This window comes from Lutra lutra, chromosome 9 (assembly GCF_902655055.1).
Source record: "Lutra lutra chromosome 9, mLutLut1.2, whole genome shotgun sequence".
Classification (NCBI taxonomy): domain Eukaryota; kingdom Metazoa; phylum Chordata; class Mammalia; order Carnivora; family Mustelidae; genus Lutra; species Lutra lutra.
In genome coordinates this window covers 59869468-59896522 of record NC_062286.1, presented here as the reverse complement: position 1 = coordinate 59896522, position 27055 = coordinate 59869468, and the positions used below count along the sequence as shown (strand labels likewise).

The 27055-nt window shown below is 36.6% G+C and overlaps 1 protein-coding gene across 1 annotated transcript in view; it reads right to left on the bottom strand.

Moving 5' to 3' along the window:
• The window catches only part of WDPCP (WD repeat containing planar cell polarity effector), a 347887-nt gene that overhangs the window by 197393 nt on the left and 123439 nt on the right, over nucleotides 1-27055 (bottom strand). Inside the window, 1 exon segment of the mRNA XM_047744384.1 lies at nucleotides 5534-5597. Coding sequence (XP_047600340.1) covers nucleotides 5534-5597 — 64 coding nt within the window.

Sequence of the window (27055 nt, the reverse complement as noted above, 5' to 3'; positions counted from 1 at the left end):
CTTATATAGAACACTGCATTCAACAACTGTAAACTGTAGACTGCACATTCTCTTCAGTGCACATGGAAATCTTACCATTGACCATATAATGAGCCAAAGGGAATTTCAGTAAGGTTCAAAGGGTTGTGTAATACAGAATAGGTTAAGGGGGGTGTGTGTCATTCTAGAAAATATTTTATTGTTTGAAATTAGGAAATACACTTTTAAGAAACCTAGAGCAAAGAAGAATTCCCAACAGAAATGTTAGAAATATCTTGCACTGAATGATAATGAAAAATAGACACATAAAATTGTCAGAATGCAATCAAAGCCATGCTTAAATGGAAATTATACCCTTAAATGCATACATTAGGAAACAGAAACTGAAAAATCCATGCCTTAAGCATCTATCACAAGTTAGAATAAGAACAACACATTTAAACAAACTTGGAAGACTTACACTATTGGATATAAATATTTATAAAGTAATTAAGGCAGTCTGGTATTGGAGCAAGGACAGAGTCTAGTAGTAGACCTGCACATATATGTGGGCATTTGATTGGTTTATTTTTATTGAATTATAGTTGACAGACAGTATTACATTATTTGAGGGTGAACAACATAGTGGTTCAACAAATCTATACATTATATAATGCTTACCATGATAAGTGTAGTTACCATTTCTCAACACACACAGTTATTAAAATATTATTGACTATATTCCCTATGCTGTACTTTTCATCTCCCTAACTAATTTTATATGTACTAATTTTATATATACATGGTTGTACCTCTTAACCCCCTTCACCTATTGCCTATCCCCCATACCCTTCTACTTTGATGACCACATTTTGTTCTCTTTATTTATGAGCCTCTTTCTGTTTCTCTTTGGTGTCTGTTCATTTGTTTTTATTTTTAGCTTCCGCATATAAGTGAAATCATATTGTATTTGTCTTTCTCTGCCTGACATTTCACTTAGCATAATACCCTCTGGGTCCATCCATGTTGTCACAAATGACACAATTTCATTCTTTTTTATGGCTAATATTCCATTTTGTGTGTGTGTGTGTGTGTGTGTGTGTGTGTGTGTATCACATCTTTACCCACTCATCTATGGATGGACACTTGGTTTGCTTCCATATCTTGTCTTATTGTAAATAATGTTGCAACAGGGATGCCTGGGTGGCTCAGTTGGTTGAGTGACTGCCTTTGGCTTGGGTCATGATCCCGGAGTCCTGGGATCGAGTCCCACATCAGGCTCCCAGCTCCATGGGGAGTCTGCTTCTCCCTCTGACCTTCCCTCTCATGCTCTCTCACTCTGTCTCTTTCTCTCTCAAATAAATAAATAAAATCTTAAAAAAAAATAATGTTGCAACAAACATAGGGGTGCAACATATCTTTTCAAATGAGTGTTTTCATTTCCTTTGGGTAAATATCCAGTAGCAAAATTATTGGATCATATGGTATTTCTATTTTTAATTTTTTAAGGAACCTCCATACTGTTTTCCATAGTGGCTGCAGTAATTTACGTTCTCACCAACATTCTCCAGATCCTTGCCACCACTTATTATTTTTGTTAATATTTTATTTTTAAATAATTTCTATACCCAACATGGGGCTCAAACTCACAATTCCGAGATCAAGAGTTGCACACTCCACAGACTGAGCCAGTCAGGTGCCCCTGCCACTTGTTATTTCTTGTCACTTTGTACTAGCTATTCTGACTGGTGTGAGGTGATATCTCATTATGATTTTGATGTGCATTTCTGTGGGAACCTCATTTATGACAAAGGTGACCCTGTAAAGCAGCAAACAAAGGACAATTTTGTCAATAAATGGTCACAGGTCAACTGGATATACATATGATAGAAATCAATTTTAAGCTATATCCTCTTAAAAAGCAATAAAGGTGGATTGTAGGTTTGAATGTTAACATTGAAATAATACAAATTCTGGAAGATAAAAAGAAGTTTTGGGGCACCTGGCTGGCTTAGTCTGTAGAGCATGCAACTTTTTTGATTTGGGGGGGTTGACTTTGAGCTCAATGCTGGGTGTAGAGATTACTTAAAAATAAAACCTTAAAAAAAAAAAGAATTTTTAAGATCTTGGGGTAGTAAAAGATTTAAAAAAAAAAATCTTAAAAAAAAAGATTTTAACCAGCCCCTGGCAACTATCAGTTTACTCTCTATTTCTGTGAAATTAGCTTTTATTTTATTTAAGATTCTGTATATAACTGATACCATACAGTATTTATCTTTCTCTAGCTGGCTTATTTTCCTTAGTGTAATGCCCTTCAGGTTCATCAATGATATAGCAAATGGCAAGATTCCCTTCATCTGTCAGTTAACACTTAGGTTTTTTTATATCTTAGCTATTGTGAATAATGCTGCAGTAGACATGGGTAGATACTTCTTCAAGATACTGATTTTGTGGGCGCCTGGGTGGCTCAGTGGGTTAAGCCACTGCCTTCAGCTCAGGTCATGATCCCAGGTCCTGGGTTCGAGCCCCACATCAGGCTTTCTGCTCAGCAGGGAGCCTGCTTCCTCCTCTCTCTCTGTCTGCCTCTCTGCCTACTTATGATTTCTCTCTGTCAAATAAGTAAAATCTTTAAAAAAAAAAAAAAGAATCTTTAAAAAAAAAAAAAAGATACTGATTTTGTTTCCTTTGGATATTTACCCAGAGGTGGAACTGTTAGATCATGTAGCAGTTTTATTTTTAATTTTCTGAGGAACCCCCATATTGTTTTTCCATAGTGGCTGCACCAATTTATACTCCCACTAACAGTGAACAAGGGTTCCCTTTCCCCCACATTTTTGTCCACCATTATAATATCTTTTTTGATAAAAGACATCCTAACAGGTATGAGGTGTTAACAGATTGTGGTTTTGATTTGCACTTCCCAGGTGATTAGTGATGTTGAATACCTTTTCATGTACCTGTTGGACAACTGCATGTCTTCTTTGGAAAAATGTCTTTTCAGGTCCTTTGTTCATTTTTTAATTGAATAATTTGATTTATTTTGTTACTGATTTCTATTAGTTCCTCATATAGTTTGGATATTAACTCCTTATCAGATATATGATTTTCAAATATTTTCTCCCATTTGTAGATTGCCCTTTCACTATTTTGACTATTTCATTTACTGTGTAGAAGCATTTTTAGTTTGACACAGTCCCATTTATTTTATTTTCTTTGTATTTTAAAAAATTTTTGATTAACATATAATGTATTATTAGCCCCAGGGGTACAGGTCTGTGAATTGTCAGGCTTACACACTTCACAGCACTCACCATAGCACATACCCTCCCCAGTGTCCATAACCCAACCACCCTCTCCCTACAACCCTACCCCTGGCAACCGTCAGTTTGTTTTGTGAGATTAAGAGTCTCTTATGGTTTGTCTCCCTCCCAATCCCACCTTTTTTTTTTTTTTAAATGTGGGGCTTGAACCCATGACCATAAGATCAAGATCTGAGCCAAGATCAAAATAAGATGCTCAACTGACTGAATCACCCAGACACCCCTAGTCCCACTTATATTTTAGTTTTTGTGCCTACACTTTTGTTGTCTTATAAAAACAAAACAGACACAGAAAAAACATCGCCAAGACCAGTGTAAAACAGCTTTTTCTTGATGTTTTCTTCTAGAAGTTTTATGGTTTCAGGTCTTACATTTAAGTCTTCAATTCATTTTTAGTTAGTTTTTGTGAGTGATATAAGGTCCGGTTCATTCTTTTGCATGTGCATAGCCAATTTGCCTACCACTACTTACTGAAAAGGCTATTCTATCCTGTTGTATGATCTTTGTCAAAGACTAGCTGAACCGTAAATGTGGATTCATTTCTGGGCCCCTTATTCTGTTCCATTTATCCATATGCCTGTTTTTATCCCCATAAAATAGAATATAAACATTGAAGAAATGATAGACTTATGTTTACCAATATGGAAAACTATATTGCCGAATGAAAAAACTCAAGTTATAAACAAAAAGTACAGTATACACACACACACACATATTCACATAGAGGTATTTTTGAGGATGTGAATTTCTAGACTAGAAGATTTCAAGTGGATTTTACTTTTTTTCTCTATACTTTATAATATTGTTTACTTTCTATTATAGCATTATTTATTCTTACAATCAAAATATTCTATTTTCAGCTAAGGTCTTGATGAATCATCTTGATTTTGCTTACAAAATATCCCCTCCTTTACATTCGTATAATTCAGGCCCTGTTTAAGGTCTTCACTATTTACATAGCCATGTAATAACAATAGTTGCTCTGTCTTAACAGTAGTAACACATGATATCTGTATACTATTTACCAGTTTACAAAGTCTTTCAGTACATTGTCCTTAGACCCAAAAACAACCTTGCAAGTAAAGAAATATGAAGAAAAGCTACCTTTACTGGAGTGAATAGAGGCAGAGGTGAAAAAGTAGAGATAAAGCCAGTGAGATGAAAAAAATCAAAAAAGTGTTATAACTCCTGAACTGTGATGTCAACATGCACAGATATTGGCCAAATAGTAAAACCTTCCCTCAATATACGAAAATACCTGTTCAATTTGACAGAACAAAACACAAAATACAGATGCTAAATAACAGAAGGTTCAGACTTTTGAAGTAATTAGAAAGGTTTTCTTCATGATCAATGAAAGTGCAATTTAAATGAATGATGCAAAGCTAGAATTCAAGCAACAAACTCATTCCAAAGACAAGTGACCTAGAGCCAAGAACCCATTTTAACATCTAAAGAATCAATCTTAAACTACAAAAATGTCTTCATTGTGCAGAATATTCAGGTAAAAGAGCCTTCCAGAATTTTTTTTGTTTTTAAGAAGCTTTTGCTTTATTGTTTCTTTGATGACAGTGAAGTTTCTGTGGAACAGAATATGCTAGGAAACCAGAAGAGGAACACCACCTTCATCTGATCTCACTGTGACATTGTGGTAAAAGATCTTGTAAGAAACTGATACAGAGCACAGAGATCTGTAAGAAACTGCCAATTTTACTGCTGTTAGCTAATAAGTGGGAGGATTAAAGTGTATGTGAATTTATAAACCCCTGGATCTACTTTGCCCTGTGGTTACTTTAAAAATACAAGTGAGAACATCCATAATTTGTTACTTCACACTAAAATCAAAGGGACAAACTAAGCACATTCAAAATCTATTGTACATATTTTGCCTTATGTCCTAGCTGCTGTAGCTGTACTTTAGAGGATGGATTAAAAAGACATTTAAGCTTATTAGATAGAAAGGTGTCATCCCCTCACATCAAAGTACATGAAGAGAAAAGTTCAAGAATTATAAATTCTTAGAAAACATAAAATATCCTTTGGGCCCTGGCAAGGAAAATGTCAACAAGTCAAAAGAGACTAGATGGCTATTGACCAGTTTCATGAAGGGAAAGCTGCAAGCCAAGATGGAATAATGCTTTCCCACCATGTGTCTAAGGCACAAATGACACTAATCCTTTTTAATGGTCACAAAAGCTGACAACTTACTCAGCCTTAGAACTGAAGGGACAAAATCATCTCTGGGAATGACTCACCATAAACAGGTCGCGAGCACCAATGTCAACAGCTAACAGAAATGCCTTTTCAAATCTCTGGTACCTATATGAAAGGAAAGAAATATTATATCTTAGTTGTGAACAAAACCATAAAATGAGAGAGCTGCTAGTTTAATGTATTTATGTGTTATTGTTTTTCGTTCTTCTGATGGGGAAAGGTATTTTCAAACAGTAGGGAATTTGCCTGTTGGGATTTCTATATGAAATGTTATTGCACTTATGAGGAACTGAGGCAAAGAGCCTATAGAGGCCTTCAATGCAACTTTCAGGGATAAGTAGAACCCAGAGCAGATGCTGCTGAGTATAGGGAAAGGCTGACTTAGGAAATAGGTCTCTCATAATTTTTAAATTTATTGTGTTTTGTAAGAGAAAAGTATAAGGATATGGAAAATGTAGCAGGATAAAGGTAACAAATGAAATAATTACACTTTGGTGTTTCTTGGGTAAAAGGCGAGAAGTCAAATGTATTATTACAAAAGTTATATTTGTGAGTTTTGGAAAAAAAAACATTCTAGGCTATTCTAAAGTGACAGTAAGTGGTTTCCAAATATTTTAAAGTATTTTCTAAATATGTGAAGTAGTACTTCTCTACTCTTTTTTCACAATCATATCCTCTTTCCCTGAAGTATAACTTCAATAATTCTTTATGGTGAAAGTTTCAATTTATGCTAAGATAGATGAAAACTACAATTTAATTACCTTTACAGAAAGTTTAAGATTTTGAGAGTAAAGCATGTCACAATCACATATTTTTTGCACAGAGGTTTAGAAGGTTGTTTTTTGTTGTTGTTGTTGTTGTTGTTGTTGTTTTGATCTGAATGCTGAGATTTACACAGATATAATTGTGAGTTTTTCTGGTTCCAGAAACAAGCAGTTAAGTAACCAAGTTGTTCCCTGTTCTCCGTTTCATATTGTGAAATATAATAGTGTAAAATATAAATACTTCAACTAAAACATATGAGAAATATGGAATATTAGTATTAACAGATTATATAAACTTTATTAATAAAATAGTTACAGTAAGTCAAGTCCAACACAAATTAATGACTATTATCCCCAATCTCCTCCTTTGCCCTTCTTACTAGCCTCTCCAGTATTTACTTGAACTTCTTTCAACTATGGAAGATCAGAAAGTAACTGTGTTTATTTTTGTTCCAGGAAGCTTACTGATTGACTCATTGTATATTCACTGGAGGTAGGATGTAAAGAGAAAGAGGACAGAGGATTATAACAAGTTGTACTACTTGTTCATACAATCACTGCTATTTTGCATATGATCCCACTACACTGAAAATTTTCTGGCAATAGTAATCGTCCACCTTCTAAAGATCAAACAAATGGTAAGTCCTTCTCTTGCATGCCCTTCTGGCCACATCTAAACGTATAAATTTCCCTTCCTTTAAACCCCCCTTTCCTTCCATTTGGAGATGCCATTCTTTTGTTTTCCAATTTCTGGCATTTCATCTTCTTAGTCTCCTTTCCTAGTTTTTTTTTCCCTCGGCCTACTCCATGAAGTTGATGTGTTATTGTACTCTTTAATTTACACTCACTACTCTAGTCTCCCCACTAATCTTACCCACTCCATGGCATTGATAATTATATCAATGACTCACAAATCTCTAGGATCCCTATCTTTCCTGAGCCCAAAACGCTTATTTCTAGATACCTTGAATTTAAAATGTCTAACATGTTCATTGATACATAAAGTTGGCAATCATATACAGGATAAATTAAAATTGGAGAGAGTGAAATTAAGAGGGGCAAGATGGGATGTATCTTCCTTCTAGGTGAGAGGTAACGAAGGGCACTATGATTAAATGAAAGAATAGGGATTGGCATCTGGCAGCATGATCAACCAGAAATACCAAAGGGAGCTCCCAACTAGACTGCCTATAAAACACACATTAAAGTACATCACAGAATTCTAAAAAAATAAGAAAATCTCTCCAAGGGCCCCCTAGCCTCAATAAAAAAATAGTAACCAAATTAAATCCCTTCATTAAAACTACAGTAAAGATTCCTGAACAGAAAGCAAATACTGGGGAGCAGGGAGAGGTACTACTCCTCTAAGGGCCATCACATTCAAGTGACTGAGCCCTGAATAAGTCTCAAGGTAAAGGTGCCAAACCCAAGACTTCTGATTAAACCAGGAGTTAAAATATTGCCAGGATATAGTGCACCTAACTTTGGCATTAAAAAAAATTCATGTCTGGATTAAAGCAGTTTTTTTAAAGTAGGCTCTGTGACCCCAAGACCTACAGCCGATAATCTACCAACTGAGCCAGCCAGGCACCCCTGGATTAAAGCATTTTTTATAGAAATCCCCAGGATTACCATCAATTAGAATAAAACAAATACATGCTCACAATAAAAAACTACCAAATGCAGAGGTGCCTAGATGGCTCAGTTGGTTATGTGTCTGATTCTTGATTTCAGCTCAGGTCATGATCTCAGGTCATGAGATGGAGCCCTGCATCAGACTCCCTGCAGGGAGTCTGCTTGGCATTCTCTTTCTATCCTTCTGCCCTTCTCCCTGTTTGTGTGCTCTCTCTAAAATAAGTAAATCTTAAAAAAAAAAAAAATAACCAAATGCATAAGAAAACAAGCTACTATGATGGAAAGTAATTTCACAGGTTGTTTTTCCTTGTGGTATCTTATAGTTCATATATGCTTTCTTTATCCCTTTTTAAAACTTTTTTATTTAAATTCAATTTCATTAATATATATCGTATTATTAGTTTCAGATGTAGAATTCAGTCATTCATCACTTTCATACAACACCCAGTCTCATTACTTCAAATGCCCTCCTTAATGTCCATACCCAGTTACTCTACCCTCCCACAGACCTCCCCTCCAACAACCCTCAGTTTGTTCCCTATAGTTAAGAGTCTCCTATGGTTTGCCTCCCTGTTTTCTAATTTTTTCCCTTCCTCTCTCCTAGGTTCATCTGTTTTGTTTCTTCGATTCCACATATGAGTGATATTATATGATAATTATCTTTCCTCTGACTTATTTCACTTATTCACTTAGCATTGGGATATTAACCTTTTATCTTCTATATGATTTGCAAATACTTTCACTCATTCACTAGGCTGCCCTTTTGTCCTGTTGATGCTTTCCTTTGCTGTGCAAAAGCTTTTTATTTTGGTGTAGTCCCAATAGTTTAACTTTTACTTCTGTTGCCTAAGGAGACATATGTACAATGTTGTTTCTACAGCCTATGTTGACAAATTTTACTATCTATGTTCACTTCAAGAATTTTGTGGATTCAGGTCTCACGTTTAGGTCTTTAATCCACTTTGAGTTTATTTTTTGTGTATGGTCTAAGAAAGTTGTCCAGTTTCATTCTGCTGCATGTTGCTATCCAGTTTTCCTGGCACCATTTGATGAAGAGAACGTCTTTTCCCCATTGTATATTCTTGTCTCCTTTGTTGTAGATTATTTGACCATAGAAGTATAGGTTTCTTTCTTTCTTTTTTTTTTTTTTTAAGATTTTTTATTTATTTGACACACAGAGAGAGAAATCACAAGCAGGCAGAGAGGCAGGCAGAGAGAGAGAGAGGAGGAAACAGGCTCCCCGCTCAGCAGAGAGCCCGATGTAGGGCTCAATCCCAGGACCCTGAGATCATGACCTGAGCCGAAAGCAGAGGCTTTAACCCACTGAGCCACCCAGGCACCCCTATAGGTTTAATTCTGGGCTGTTTATTCTGTTCCATGGATCTATGTGCCTATTTTTGTGCCAGTACCAAACTCTTTTGATTGCTACAGCTTTATAGTATATCTAAAATCTGGGACTGTGTTCCCAGCTTTGTTCTTCTTTCTCAAAATTGCTTTGGCTACTCAGGTTCTTTTGTGGTTCCATACAAATGTAAGGATTATTTGTTCTAGTTCTATGAATAGTCCCATTGGAATTTTGATAAGGATTGCATTGAATGTGCAGATTGCTTTGGGTAGTATGAACATTTTAACAATATTGGTTCTTCTACTCCATAAGTGTAAAATATCTTTCCATTTGTTCCATTTGCTTAATTTCTTTGATGAGTGTTTTATAGTTTTCAAAATACAAGTCTTTCACCTCCTTGGTTAAGTTTATTTCTAGGTATTTTATTCTTTTTGGTGCAAATGTAAATTTTTTTTCTTAATTTCCCTTTCTGCTACTTCATAATTAGTGTATAGAAATGTAACAGATTTTTGTATATGAATTTTTTATCCTGTAACTTTGCTGAATTCATTTATCAGGTCTAGTAGTTATTTGGTGGTCTTTAGAGTTTTCTATATTTGGTATCATGTTGTCTACAAATAGTGGAAGTTTTACTTCTTCCTTACCCATCTAAATGCCTTTTATTTCACTTTCTTGTCTGACTGCTGCAGCTAGGACTTCAAGTACTAGATTGAAAAAAGTGGTGAGAGTGGACATTCTTATCTTGTTCCTGATGTCAGAGAAACATATATGAAAAACCCACAACTAATATCATGAGTTGATAGCTTTTCTTCTAAGATCAGGTGTAGAATTCTTGATTTATGGTTTTTCTCATACATTTTAAATGCCATCCCACCACTTTCTGACCTCCAGGTTTCTAATGAAAAATAAGCTGTCAATATTACTGAGGATCCTATCTACAAGATAAGTTGCTTTCTGCTTCACACTTTCAAGATTCTCTTTTTGGCTTCTGAGTTTTGATTATAATGTGTTTTGATGTGGATCTTGCTGAACTGATTCTATTTGAATTTTGTCGTGTTCCTTGGATATGTAGATTCGTGCAGAATGCCATAATGCCTGTACCCCAGAAGTTGCTCAGGTTCTACTAATTTTTCTTCATTCTTTTTTTTCCTCTGCTCCTCTAACTTGATAATTGTCCCATTTTAACATTCACAGATTCTTCTGCCTGCTCAAATCTGTTGAGCCAATCTAGTGAATTTTTCATTTCAGCTATTATATTTTACAGATCAAATTTTTCTATTTAATTCCTATCTATAATTTTGATCTCTTTATTGCATTCTCTGTCTGGTAAGACATCACCCTTCTGGTTCATAGTATATGGTTTCCTTTAGCTCTTTGAGTTCATTTAAGCTCATAGTTGCTATAAAGTCATTGTCTAATAAGCCCAAAGCTTGGGCTTCCCCTGGGATGCTGTTGACTTTATTTTTTCTTCCTGTGAATGGGCCATACTTGCCTGCTTCTTTGTATGCCTTTCCATATACATTTTCTGAAATTAGACATTTTGAATATCATAATGTGATAAAACTCTGGAAATCAGATTCTTCCCCTCTCCAGGTTTTTCTGTGCTATTGAAAGCACTCATCCAGTTGTTTATGGACATTCCCAAACTGTTTTTGCAAGGCCTATATTGTTTGTCATGTGTGATCACTAACATCTGTTTCATTATCTCAGCAATCTGCCAGATATTTTTAAAACTCCTGACAGATGACCAAATAGAACTTTTTTTTTTAAATCCCGAAGCAACAAACAACTCTCCCAGTCTTTGTAGATTGGCTTGGAGTAAGGACACTCCTTCATTGCTTAGCCAAATTACCTACATACAATTCTGTCTTAGCCTTTCCTGCTTGCTTATGCAGAGCCTAAGGTCTTCCTTGAGACTTAGGTCCAGAGGTTCAGTCTTACTGAGCATGTAACCAGTTTTAGGCATGTGTCTTGTACCTGTGATTCCCTGGTATATATGGTAGCCCTTCAAGGAATTTATGCCCCAAATATTTTCTCCTCAGTCTTCTCTTTCCCAGATCTGTTGGTCCAACTGCTGCTTTCCTCATTCTCCATCTCTTGCCTGAGACAGCTATGCATGTTATATGTCTTTAAATGCTTTTCACATATGTGAATATTTTTGTCAGAGATGCTGTTCTGGCTAGTTGGAGGCAAAACAAAACCAAGCCTCTGCATTGGTCCCTCTGGAAACCAAAGACTGGTCAAAATGCAAAATGCATAACCACAGTGTTTTAGAACAAGGTCCATCATGGCCATTTGGCACCAGCTAGGTAACACCTAGGTAACAGAAATGCTGACCACTGTCTTCATGGCCACTGTCATACTGGAGAATGGGGGACAGCAGATAAACAAAAATGCCTTTTGAATTTCTGAGAATCAGCACAATATTTAACATCCCTGTCTTTATTAAGTACTCTGATTGTTATAAGTTTTTAAATTAGATTCTAGAGTTTACTGAATTCTGCCAGTTTTGTTTGCTTAATGATTGCTTCAGTGGAAGGACTGATTCTTGGAGCTCCCTATTCTGCTGTTTTCATGTCATCTCTCCCACTTCTATTTATAGAACTCAATGTGGCACTCATGAGAATATCTCTCTCAGATCTCCTACTGCAGGAAGTATAACTGACTGACAGCCCCAGCTGCTGCATTTCGAAATGTATCATTGTGTTTTCCCATTAAGGCTACACTTTCCACAAGCTGCTCCTGTGTAGTGACTGTGGGCAGTTGAGATATTAAGTTGAGATCCTGAGATACCATTCCTGAGTGACATGGGATTCTTCAGATGGGCAAGATGCTTGATGACTTCTGAACTCATAAAGCCTTAGAACTTTCTTTAGAACTGTTCTGTGGTGTACTTTGGTGGGTGGTGGAGGCTGTGGATAGGCAATACTTACTAAGTAGACAATGGAATAGTCTGATTACTACTAAGTTATATTTATGCCCTAAGGAAGCATAATGAAAGACTCTTTTCTTTCCATTTCTTTCCTTTTTCTAACATTCTGTTAGAATGTTATTATCTAACAGTTACTAGCCAGGGAGCCACTTTACTAGCTTACAGAGGTACTTATCTTCTGCATTTGAAAAGCAGACACAGCTGACAGATGGGAGACCTAACTGTTAGAGTCATAGAATTCTAGAGACATTTGGATGTACCACCAAGGCAGGGAAGTCTACTTTTGGGTCAAAGCCCTGTTTAAAAACACATGGGATCCTGATATCTGGGATGGGTACATGTGGATAGATGCCTTTGAGAGTGTTGATGGTGCAGACCCCCTGAATCTGAGCTAGCAATTCCACTGTGGTAGAAGATTCTGTAGAGAACTCTCCCCACAATCCAACAAATATTCCCTACCCTCAGGAAATGCTCCTACCCCTCTCCTGGATGCTAGCCTGATAACTGGGGTTAAAACTCAGCACAGTCCAGGTGGGAACATGATAGATATGATAAACTAGGAGACCACACACTTAAAGAGTTGCAAGATTTAGCCAGCATGTGCCAGTAAAAAAACGGGATGTGGAATGGAAGATAGGATAAATAAGAATTCATTAATGTGGGGAGCACTCTTTCAGGATATGGAATTTAACATCCTATCCAGGACTCCAGGCTGCTGGGATGAATTGCTAGTGGAATGGCTTTTAAAAGCCTGGGGAAAAAACCAACCACAACAACCCACAATGGCCAGTACTCAATGAAGTGGAAAAGCCTGGAGATGGCAAACAGTCCAAAAAGACAGAAAGCAGATAGTAGTGAGGGAGAGGATGAATACTACTTGCAGCCATGAGATGCAATTCAGTGACAATGGATATAGTTTTATCTTACTAACCTCCCTTTTATATCTCCAGTTTCCACAGAGTAGTTGCTCTCTGGACCTATGTGAAAAAGAGATCTGTACATTGGTATTCATGAGAATGCACCTCTGAGACCTCTGACTTCAGGAAACAAAATGGATCAATAGCATTGGCTATTGTGATGTGAAATACATCACTGCACCTACACTGAGGCTACATTCCCCCAAGCTGTACCCAGCCAATGAATGAAGCAGGCATTCATAGGCAGGTCCATTCCTGGGAGACATGGACCTGTCTAGTCATTGTCTTTTGCCTAGCCTTGTGGAGTCTCACTCTATGCATTAATTAATTATCACAGCTGACAGAAAAAGGCCTCAAAAATATCTTCAATAAATATCATAACCCCATCAACAACAATAGCAAAGTATCATTTATTGAGATCTTCTCTATACTAGTTACTATTCTAAGTACTTTCTATGTATTAACTGATGTAATCTTCATAACAACCCTATCAGATTGGTACTATCGTTATATTCCATTTAATAATGAGAAAACTCAAGCACAGAGAGGTTAAGTAAAAGTTGCCATACAAAATATAGAATACCCAGTTAAATTTGAGTTTCAGATAATGAATAAATTTTTATTTTTTAAAGCATCTATTTATTTGAGAGAGAGAGAAGGAGCAGGGGGCAGGGGCAAGGGGAGAGGGAGCAGCAGACTCCCCACTGAGCAGGGAGCCCAATGCAGGGCTTGATCCTAGGACCCTGAGATCATGACCTGAGCTGAAGGCAGATGCTTAACCAACAGGTGCCCTGAATAATTCTTTAGTGTCCATATCCCATACAATATTTGGGACTTACCTATACTAGATAATTCTATATTACCTGAAATTCACAATTAACTAGGCATCTTTTATTTTTATTTGCTAAATAAGACTGGCAACTTTAAACCTGCTCAAGGTCCCATTGCTACTTGTATAGCAATCTGGCTCCAAAACTTAAACCCTCTTCCATAACACCGCTCTAATACCAATAGAAGAGAATGAACTATGTGCTACAGGCTTATAGGTCCTTTTTTTTTTTTTTAGATCAGGTCTGTGGTTCTTGGGTTTCTGAGTTCCAGATCAGAAATGCCATGTGGTGAGAGGAGTAAGATGGAAGGAGGAGCAGGAGACCTAAATTTCGTCGGGTCTCAGAAATTCAACTAGGTAGTTATCAAACCATTCTGAACACCTACACACTCAACAGGAGATTGAAGAAAAGAACAGCAACCATTCTAGGAACAGAAAAGTGACCACTTTCTGGAATGTAGGATGTGTGGGGAATTGAATCCGAGGCTATACTCGGGAAGATAGACTGTGGGGGGAGGCGCCAGCTCCTGACAAGTGGATGAACAGCAGAGCACAAAATCAGAACTTTTAGAAATCAGGTCCACTGAGGAATGGCACTCCAGTGCCTAAGTGGGGTGTGGATCCCTCTCTGGGACAGTGTGGTCTCAGGTCCCTTGGGGTCACAGAAAGAGAGGGGGTGCCTGAGTGTGGCAGAGCTTCCAGGTATGAGAGTGGGGAAACTGGCTGCAAAGACAGAGCCGAGGAGAGGGGTCTCAGCTTGGGGTTGCCATAAACTGTGATCGCTGGCACAACTGAGCTATTGCTCTTTGAGCAGGGACCTCTCTGGCAGATCCAGAGACCGCCCTTCCTCGACCAGGAAGAGGGGCATGGGAGAACGCAGCAGGAATCTGCTGGGTTTGGAGACTCCAAACGGGGACATGTGCCAGAGACAGAAACAGTTGGTCATGTGCTGGGTGAGCATGGAGGGCAGCCAGAGAACAGGGAGACGGGAGGGATCGACTGCTTTTCTCTGCGCACGCACTGAGGAAGGGGGCCCCAAGCTCTCAGCTCCTCTGGGTTGGAGACTGGGAGGCCACCATCTTCATTCTCTTCTCCCAAAGTTCTATGGGAAGCACTCAGGGAATAAAAGCTACAGAGAGCAAAACAAAGCAGATTACTTAGCCTGGCCCCTGGCAAGGGAGGTGCCATTCCACCTCAGGCAAAGACATCTGAGAGTGACTGCAACAGACCCCTCCCCAGAAGATAAGCAAGACCATCCAGCCAAGACCAAGTTCACCGATCAAGGAGAACTGCAAAACTCCAGAGCTAGGAGATGACAGCACATAAAATTCATGGCTTTTTCCCCATGAGTCTTTAGTCTTTCAAAGTTAAGTTTATATATATATATATATGTATATACATATATATATATATATATATATATATATATATATATATTAGATTTTATTTATTTATTTGACAGACAGAGATCACAGGTAGGTAGAGAGGCAGCCAGAGAGAGAGGAAGGGAAGCAGGCTTCCTGCTGAGCAGAGAGCCCAATGCGGGGCTCGATCCCAGGACCCTGGGATCATGACCTGAGCCGAAGGCAGAGGCTTTAACCCACTGAGCCACCCAGGCGCCCCTCAAAGTTAAGTTTTTAAATTTTATTTTTTTCTTATTCTATTTTTAAAATTTTTCTTCTTTCATATTTTAACTTTTATCTATTTTATCTTATCAATAACTTTTAAAAAATATTTTAAAATTTTCATTGTTATAGTCATATTATATCCCTTCATTGTATTTAACCTTATTTTGTGTAGACATATGTTTTTCTTTTTTTAATTAAAAATTTTATTTATTTATTTATTTATTTATTTGACAAGAGAATGAAAGATCACAAGAAGGCAGAGAGGCAAGCAGAGAGAGAGAGGTAAGCAGGCTCCCTGCTGAGAAGAGAGCCCGATGCAGGGCTCGATCCCAGGACCCTAAGTTCATGACCTGAGCCAAAGGCAGAGGCTTAACCCTCTGAGCCACCCAGGAGCCTCAAGTTTTTCTTTCTTTAAAATTTTGGGATAAGTTTATTCTAACAGATCAAAATATACCCTAAATCTAGCATATAGCTTTGTTCTAGTCTCCAGCCTAATCACATTCTCTTTTTTTATCAACCAACTTCTTATCAAGTCCTTTTTTAATTTTCATCTTTACAGTCATATTCCATCCCTTCATCGTGTTTACCCTTATTTTTGAATATATATATATGTTTTTCTTTAAGATTTTGGGAGGCACTTTCTTCTAACAGACCAAAATATACCCAAATCATCTGTGTTGCTTTGTTCTATTTACCAATCTAATCTAATATACACACACAGATCTAATACATATGGGTCTCTATACATCTAGAGATCTAACCATATATGTATGTGTGTGTATATATGTATATGCATATATGTGTGTGTGTATATATATTTTTTTTTTCTTTCTTCTCTCCCCCCCCCAACAGTTTTTGGCCTCCTCTGATTTAGTTAGTGCAGACTTTCTTGGGGTCATTGCTACCCTTTCAGTATTTTGTTCTCTCATTCATCTATTCTTCTCTGGATAAAATGAGAAGGCGGCCTCAAAAAAAAAAAAAAAAAAAAAGAACAAGAGGCAGTACCGATGGCTAGGGACCTAATCAATATGGACATTAGTAATATGTCAGAAGATTCTAGTTGGGCTTGAAAAAAGCATAGAAGATACTAGAGAGCCCCTTTCTGGAGAAATAAAGGAACTAAAATCTAACCAAGTTGAAATTAAAAAAGCTATTAATGAAGTGCAATAAAAAATGGAGGCTCTTCCTGCTAGGATAAATGAGGCAGAAGAGAGAATTAGTGATATAGAAGACCAAATGATGGCAAATAAAGAAGATGAGAAAAAGAGAGATAAACAACTACTGGACCATGAGGGGAGAATTCGAGAGATAAGTGATACCATAAGATGAAACAGTATTAGAATAATTGGGATTCCAGAAAAAGAAGAAAGAGCGAGAGGGGCAGAAGTATATTGGATCAGACTCTCATGGTTTGTCTCCTCCTCCAATTTCCCCTTAAGGAAAAAAAAAAAGTATATTGGAGCAAATTACAGCACAGAACTTCCCTAATCTGGTGGAAGGAATAAGCGTCAAAATCCAGAAGGCACAGAAACCTCCCCCCCCTCAAAATCAATAGAAGTAGGTCCACATCCCATCAACTAACAGTAAAACTTACAAGTCTCAGTGACAAAGAGAATCCTGAAAGCAGCTTGGGACAAGAGGTACATACAATGGCAGAAATATTAGATTGGCAGTGGACCTATCCACAGAGACCTGGGAGGACAGAAAAGACTGGCATGATATATTCATCACTAAACAAGAAAAATATACAGCCAAGAATACTATATTCAGCTAGGCTGTCACTGAAAATTAAAAGCTTCCAGGATAAACGAAAAATAAAAGAATCTGCAAACACCAAACCAGCCCTACAGGAAATACTGAAAGGGGTCCTCTAAGCAAAGAGAGAGCCTATAAATAACATAGACCAGAAAGGAACAGAGACAATATACAGTAACAGTCACCTTACAGGCAATACAATGGCACTAAACTTCCATCTTTCAATAGTTACCCTGAATGTAAATGGGTGAAATACCATAATCAAAAGACACAGGGTATCAGAATGGATTAAAAAAACAAAACCCATATATATGCTACCTGCAGGAAACTCATTTTAGGCCCAAAGACACCTCCAGATTTAAAGTGAGGGGGTGGAAAACAATTTACCATGCTAATGGACATCAAGAGAAAGTTGGGGTGGCAATCCTTATATCAGATAAATTAGATTTTAAGCCAAAGACTATAATAAGAGATGAGGATGGACACTATATCATACTCAAAGGGTCTGTCCAACAAGAAGATCTAACAATTTTAAATATGCCCCTAATATGGGAGCAGCCAACTATATAAACCAATTAATAACAAAATCAAAGAAACACATCAATAATAATACAATAATAGAGTAGTGCAACCACTCTGGAAAACAGCATGGAGGTACCTCAAAAAGTTGAAAATAGAGCTACCCTACAATCCAGCATTGCACTACTGGGTATTTACCCTAAAGATACAAATGTAGTGATCCGAAGGGGCACATGCACCCACATGATTATATCAGCAACGTCCACAATAGCCAAACTATGGAAAGAACCTAGATGTCCATCAACAGATGAATGGATAAAGAAGATGTGGTACATATATACAATGGAATACTATGTAGCTATCAAAACCCCCAAAATCTTGCCATTTGCAACAACATGGATGGAACTAGAGGGTATTAAGCTAAGTGAAATAAGTCAATCAGAGAAAGACAATTATCATATGATCTCTGATATGAGGAATTTGAGAGGCAGGGCAGGGTGTCATGGGGGGAAGGGAGGAAAAAATGGAATAAGATGGGACTGAGGAGGGAGACAAACCATAAGAGACTCTTAATCTGAAGAAACACACTGAGGGTTGGTGGAGGGGAGGGGGCTGGAAGGGATAGGGTGGCTGGGTGACAAACACTGGGGAGGGTATGTGCTATGATGAGAGCTGTGAATTGTGTAAGACTGATGACTCACAGACCTATACCTCTGAACCAAATAATACATTATAGGTAAATAAGAAGGAAAAAAATGTGGGGGAAAAAAAGAAAAGAAATGCTATGTTGCATTTATTTAAAAGGTATGACCAAATGGTTTCCATGTTTTGCTCTATAAAGAGATGAGCCAGTTCTCTCTTTGGCTTCTATAGCATGTTAGGGACCCAAAATTCTACCATTTTTAACCCTACAAGCTTTTAAAATAAAAAGTTATGAAATGCTACATTGTCACCTATAAGTACATTTACTTTTATAAGGTGCTTAAAAAATACCCCTAATGCACAAGTTCCTGTGTTAGAACTCAAAGGGTTAGAAAAACTAATGACATTAGTTCTTGACCTTAAGCAACTCACAGTCTAGTAGGAGAAATGGTCATAAACACAATAGTAGCTATCACACTTATTAAATACTGAATATATGCTAGTTATTTATAATCTTGGCAAATGATGTTTAAAGTTGGTAAATTCCTCATCTATAAAATGGAAATAAGAGCTTAAGAATCCATTAAATTATGAAGCTGGGATTGAAACCTGACCCTAGTGTTTGGGCCTTTCAAAAATTGAGTGCAACCTCCACAACTAACTAAAACCTCAGTCAGTAAGTGTTATACTAGAACTGTAAATTAAGACTTAAGAGAGAATTCCCAACTAGTATATCCTCATCAATACTTACCAGGGGCTCTAACTGCTATTGAGATTATTGAGATGGTGTAAAACTGTTGGTGTTATATTTATTAAAGATACTATATTTGAGACCTTCTTCTGTCAGTTATGATGAGTAAGCTGGAAATAGATTAGTCTTTCGCCCTAAACATAATGGTAGAAGTCATTCATTGCTGTCATATGGATACTGATAACGTACGTTGTAGTATAACACTATAATATATAAAAAAAACCCCACTAGGTTGAAAAATAATTCAATAATAATTCAATGGTAGTAAATCAATATAAAATACATATATATATATATATATATATATATATATATATAAATATATAAAATAAAAATATAAACCCCCAAATTAATGGCAGGAAGTATACTCTAAAATAAGAATATAAGTAAAAGCTAGGGCCCTACTAAGGAGAGTAATAATACTACTTAACAAAGAATACTCCTCTAAAGAAAACTGTTCAGTCAGGATTTCTGAGAACAAATATGACAACATGTTCTGGTCCCAAGGACATCAAGACTTTCCATAATAGCTGAGTTGATGAAATACCAGTTAGACAGTGGTTTAACATGCTGAGAGAGGGAGATATATCTAAAAAGTATTGAGAAATGTTTCTGTGTCACTTCATGGAAACTTCAACTGAGTTTGCCTCCAGTTTCTCCTGCTGAATAAGTAGGTCTGTATGCCTGCATGTTGAATATAGGAAGGAAAATCTGTGATTAATAAATCTGTTAAAAATTTACATAAACTTGGGGCGCCTGGGTGGCTCAGTGGGTTAAGCCGCTGCCTTCGGCTCGGGTCATGATCCCAGGTCCTGGGTTCGAGCCCCACATCGGGCTTTCTGCTCAGCGGGGAGCCTACTTCCTCCTCTCTCTCTGCCTGCCTCTCTGCTTACTTGTGATTTCTCTCTGTCAAATAAATAAATTAAATCTTTAAAAAAAAAATTTACATAAACTGATCGTTCCGATTTAATCTGGGTTCAAAAGCAAAGAGGAGAGGAGACTGGAACCAGTGTTGAGCACATGACCTCTACTATGGTCTGAATGCTTATGTCCCTCCAAAATTTCTTTTTCAATTTTTTAATTTTTAATAGATATCCACTGAGATTTTTATTTTTTAATTTAAATTTAATTAGCCAACATATAGTACATCATTAGTTTTTGGCATAGTGTTCAATGATTCATTAGTTGTGTATAACACCCAGTGCTCATCACATCATGTGCCTCCCCAAAATTTTTGTTTTGAAAACCTAATTCTCAACATGATGGCATCTAGACCATTAGGTAGGGCCTTTGGAAGGTGATTAGGTCATGAGGGCAGACCCTTATGAATGAGATTAATGCTGTTAAAAAAAGAGGCTTGAGAGGGCTCCCTCACCCCTTCAACCTTGTGTGGACATGTGTTGACTATGAAACCAGAAGATGGCCTTCACCCAAATGTGACCAATCTGGTACCCTTGATCTTGGACTCCCCAACCGCCAGAACTGTGGAAAATAAATTTTTGTTATTTATAAGCCATCCAGTCAGTGGTATCTTGACGGTGTGGCCCAAAAGGACAAAGACAACCTCTGTGTGCCAGACCTTTTCCTGGCCCCTAGTAATACCAGTGACACACAAACAGGGATGACACATTCTCTAACCTGGAGGGTGTTAGCTCTATGCCTTGGAAGCTTGTGTTCATTCCTTAAGAATAAAGTGAACTGGTTATGAATTTACTGACTCCTGCTATATCCTACTTGGTATCTAATGATGGCTACACTAATGAAAAACTAGTAATGAACTAGCTCCTTTTATGCAAATTAGTAAAGTACTTTTTTTCAAAATCATGGTTATATCTGCATTCACTTAACTTTTCCAGTCCTGCTATTTCCCAAACTTTTTAAAATTAGCAATCATAATTTTTATTTTTGAGTAACTTACAAATGTAAAAGTGTTTTCTAATAATTGTTACAACACTCCCAAGAGTTTGATCTCCATTTTACAGATAAAGAGCCCATCAAAGACCCCTTAGTCTTTGGTAAAACTGGGATGAAGAATCATATCCCTTGATTCCAATTCTCTTTTAATTCTACCACCAACAGCTTAGATACAGTTGAAGTCAAATCTTCTCCATTTTCTTTGCAGGTTACAACTCATTACACTCATCCCCCAAACCATTCTAATAGTCTGCCTTAGTCTCTACTTGTTACTAGTCCTGGCAATACTTTCTAACCCCCCCCAAAAGCCCTTGTTGGTAGGATGTACTTAGCTTTGACTTATTTCACCTTCCTCCTTGGAATCACTGTATCACTTAACTTATCGCCTTTCTTCATTCTTCCTATTATTTTTATCTATTCCTCTCTCTTCCTTCCTTCCACTATATTCTCTCTCTATTCCCTCTCCCTTCCTTCTTTTTTTCCATCTTCCCTCTTTCCTTTCCCTTTTTTCTCCTTCCTCCTTTTTTATATTCATATTTCAACACCATACCCTCAGTGTTTGAATGTTAGCATAATCCAACCACATCATTCTGGATCTAGCTCTACATTTAAACATTCACAATGTCATCAAATAGTCTTGCAATATTTCCCTCATGTTTACAAAATACAAACTTGCATTTCCAAAGAATATCCATAAACTTAAAAAAATATATTTTTAAGAAGTCCAGTTGGAAAATCAACAAAGGACATGAAGAGATATTTCACCAGAGTATATATGGATGGAAAATTAACATGCAAAAAGATCCTCAACATCATTAGCCATCAGGAAAATGCAAATGAAAACTACAACAATGTACTACACATCTATTATAACAGCTAAAATGAAAAACAGTGACAACGCTGGCAAGGATAAGGAGAAACTAGGTATTTCATATACTGTTGATAGGCAAAATGATATAGCCATTCTGAAAACAGTATGGCAGCTTCTGATAGAACACATGCAACTTTGCATATGACTTTATAAGCACAGTCAGCATATATCACAGAGGAATTGAAATCCACATCTACACAAAAACCTGTATATGAATGTTCATGGAAGCTTTATTTGTAAAAGCCCCAACCTGGAAATAGCCAAAATGTCTCTTGATATGTAAATTCCATGATTTTTAAAATTGTTCTTAATAGAATAACATTTCTTAGGAGAGTTGAATATAGGATATATGTAGAAAAGTAATATCCATTAAAAAATTTCCAGGAAATTTTTCTTTTTGCAAATAATGCAAAACAAACCAAACCTTAGCTTTGCATGACTAAAGACAAAATAATGGAAGCCTGTGTCTTTAGTTATGAACTGGTTTTATTTTATGCTTAGGGTCTCAATGTTAGATGGCATTAGTGAACATTTTTATATCTAACAAAAACTGATCAAGAAAACTACTTAAGCATAAGGAATAACACGGAGGACATTGGGAGATGGAGAGGAGAAGTGAGTTGGGAGAAATTGGAGGGGGAGACAAATCATGAGAGACTGTGGACTCTGAGAAACAAACTTAGGGTTTTGGAGGGGAGGGGAGTGGGGGGTTGGGTAAGCCTGGTGGTGAGTATTATGGAGGGCAAGTATTGCATGGAACACTGGATATGGTGCATAAACAATGAATTTTGGAACACTGAAAAAAAAATTAAAATTAAAATGAAAAAAGAAAATTTTTATTTCCTTGCCCAAATCTTTACTTTGTTTTTATCTTCTAAATTCGTTCCATTTTTTCCAACATGAAAATTTCTTAAATTGCCACAATACCTTATGCCAAACATAGATTATTGTTTTTATTCTTTATTATAACTATGAATGTAATACATAAATATTGTCTCCTTTTCAAAATTCAAACAATGCAGAAAAAGCAAAAATCCTCTCAGAACCACTTCCAAGTTCCAAGACCAGGTATAAGCAGAAGTGAACACCTTAATTATTATGGATTGTGGCTTTTCATATCTTTACTGTGACTTTACATACATATTAAGTATCAAAGTAAATGAAATAAAAACATACCGTTTTAACAGGGGTTTCCCTTAGATGTCTATATCCAGTGAGTAACTTCCAGTATTATTCCCTCTCAAGGAAAAGCTTTATGTTTCACTAACCTCTTACTTCTCAGCTGCTTCTCAACAGTCTGTGTTTATCTCTGAATACAGGCACTGGTGAAGCATTCTTAGCAAAGTGCTTCAGGCTAAAAACAGATGTTAATTAAAAATGCTGATAACCCAATGCACCTGTTGTTTCACACTTCTTTTGCTCCAGCCCCAGTCTGCCAAATACTATCCTTTATTTCAGTAATTCTTTGCAGCTTTTCTTCCATTCCAGCTGTATGTCTTTCACTGTACTGATCATTTAAACTTAATAGGAAAGCCATGTTTTACTGAACAAACCTGTCAGGATGACTACACTCACAGTCAACTCAAGGAATCCAATGCCACAGCTCTGAGAATGAACTACATTACATTCTAATGATAAATGTCAATTGTCCAGATGTGATATCGCAACAATTTTAACTATGGGAACAAGAACTTAGAAATCATTTAAATGAATGTCTCTCTTCCATCTCTCCTTCAGAGCTCAACAGAGAATTTTCATGGCAGGACAAGATGGAAGAAAGGAAGGGAATATGTCTATCACTGAGAGAGACCAGGTCAGAATTCATAGTGACCTTAATCATGTAGACATGGCATCAGAAAAGATTACAGTTCTTGAAGAATAACTACAGTTAAGTCACTGAAAAGGAAATAAATTATATAAAAGTGATAAGATGGGGAAGGACAAGAAGAGTCACAAAGATTTGCATAGTGGATCATAAAAAGTACTTAAGACTTATAATGTAATGTTATGGGCTAAATAGCTAGTGAAGTAATAAATATATAAGCTTGAATATCCTGAAACTGATCAGTGACCACTGACTATACATTATATTAACCATGAGGCTGCCACTTCAGCAAATATAGTAAGATAGAGCTTTGAGCTCTATTCTGCACTTTTTGGCATAGCAGAGGACACACAAATAAATACTTGTTGAGTGAATGAAATTTTTTTTTGAAAAACTAAACAAAAATTTGGAAAAGATACCACAGAAGCAAAAATAAAGAAGTGGTTTGAAACTAAAACCACCTGAAGGTAGTTCACACTATACCAAGCACCTGTATCACCACGTAGGGTAGAAAACTCCTACTCAGTTGTATATTGGTAGTACATGACCTGCCCAAGCAGCAGCCTCATCTTTCATTCTTTTGCAGATAATACAAGTGAGGGGAGTGGGAATAAAAAGTAACAGTGAGGACAACACTGACAAAAGTTAAAGCTGTGGTTCTATTTTTTTCCTTTTTAATGAGGTAATGTTAGATGAATATATAGGTAAGATCAATAGAGTCCTATTTTTCTGGCAGTTGTGGGCAGGATGAGGGAAAGGGAGAGAAAGTAAGAGAGGATGCCTGGATATAGGAAAACACTATTTTAAAGAAAATGTGTTCTTATCTTGGTCATCGGTGATATATTTATTAATACTGCAGTCTCATGACTATGAATAGCACCCAGTACTGTCAGGAAAATGAATTACGCTAATGACCCTGATCTGTTTAGCTCTGCTTCTCCAATGAAGTCTAGGAGAGGCTGAATGTTTGAAATCTCTGAGGTGTTAGTACAGATTTGATAAATGAACTGGACCCTTCAGAGATTAGTTTATTTACTTGACGTTAACACAAAAATTTTGTTTCCACAAATTAAATAAAATTTCTTAGCCACTTTGCTTGCCTGGATGTTTTATTTACACAGTAGGCTATTCTTAGGCATACGTTCTGCTTCAGTTTTCCAGTAACATAAAAGCCTCTAAAGATCATGATTTGGGGTACAATTTTAGACCAAAAGCTTAAAAAAATAGAAATGAAAAAATGTATAGATAAGTATAAAGAAGAATATAATTATTATTGTTAACTAATCTAGATTCATACAGTTGACCCTTGAATAGTGTATGGGTTGGGGGCCTTACCCACTATATAGTTGAAAATTCATGTATGACTTTAGACTTCCCCAAAAGTTAACTACTAATAACCTATTATTGATTGGAAGCCTTACTGATAACATAAACTATCAATTAACACATATTTGTATGTTATATGTATAAAATACCTGGAGATCATGACCTGAGCTGAAGGCAGATGTTGAACTGACTGAGCCGTTCAGGTGCCCTGCAAATATTTATTTCTTAATCACAGGTCATTTCCTAAAAGATCCCTTTAAGGTTAAGAGATTATAAAAAAAAAAAATTCAGATTTTTATATTCCTTTTAAACAGGATTTACTGACTCTGTTTTGAAAGATAATGCCTGATGTTTTCTCCATCTCCCCTTCCTCCAACTTCTAATTATTAATACTGTTATGTTGCTTTTATAGTATCCAAGTTAATACCCAATTACTTTTCTACTCATAATTTCTAAGTTGTTCACCATTAGTTGACTCACAAACAGATTGTTAACCACCATGCTTCTTTGTTTTTCCATAAGATTCTCCATTTTGGAGGAGACTTTTATATACAATCATTATTAAATATTTTTTCCATGAAAAGCTCAAAGATGTTATATTCTCTGAGGACTTTAATGTTCAATGTATCTGCCTGAAATCTCACCAAAGTATAATATTCTTGGTTTGAACTGCTTGATTTTCTTTTTTCATTTCAGGGGCTTTTTTCTTATATTATATATTTGAGTACATCTTTTCTTCCCATTACCCTAATGTTGAATTATCTGTCTTCTATATCTAATACATACTTCTAATTGCTTTAAATGTCCTTGCCTTTTCATCTACATTCACAGTGATTATCTAAAGTCTATCCTGATTTCCAATGGTATCTGTTCTGTCTGGTGCTGTTCCTATTTTTTTTAACTGGAGTGTTTAGAGTATTTACATATAATGTGATTATGATATGCTGTGGTTTTAAATCTTCCACATTACTATTTGTTTTCTAATTGTCTCATTCTTTGTTTTTTGTTTTTTTTTCTTTCTGGCATTCTTTTGGATCAAGTATATTTAAGGATTCTACCTTATTTCTTTATTATCAAGATTTTTCTCTTCTACATTCTGGGAATAAGCCCAAGGATTCAAATGTCACCTTAAGAATGATGATTTCATGCAATTACTGCTCAGAACATAAGAGAAATCAAGCTGAAACTCATGTGCATCTGTAAAATAGTAATGGCATTATTTTAAAATAAGAACTTGTTTTAGCATGCAATTTGGGGTCAAGTTTTACTGTTTACATTTGCTTCAACAGTTATGGTCAGAGTAGTACATTCTAGTAATATAAGGATGGTTTGTTATTAGGAATCTGTCAATAAAAGCGACTATCCTTATAAAGGGAGAAAAGTTACATATAAACCTATCTGAAGATCCCCAAAAGGCATTCAATAAGATACAAAATATGTTTCAGCCCCTTGGTAGCTTAGGAAGAGACAAATGTTTGGCTCATGTGATTTAAAACACAACAGGAAGATTCTGGGAAGATGGTGGAAAAGAAAGCACCAGGCATTGGTCTCCCCACCTAAACAACAATTGCCCATCCAGAATCTGCTTGATGTAACTATTTTGGAACTCTGGAATCTACTGAAGGCTTGTAACCTCTAGGGGAAGACGTGGATTGTAAATCCAGACTAATTTTGGTCAATTTCAGCACTTACCATAGTAGCAGTTACTTATCCCCTATCCTCAACCATATGGCAAACATCTGTGCATATGTTCCTGGAGCAACTTTCACAACTGTGGGAGCTAGGATGGGGAAAAGGACGCTGTCCTCCAAATACTGGGGAACTGTGTTTTCAGAGAGAGAGGAGGAAAGAGAGAGAGAACAGCAGGAGGAGCAGCAGGCAGAGGAAGAAGAGGAAGCCGACTGAGCAGG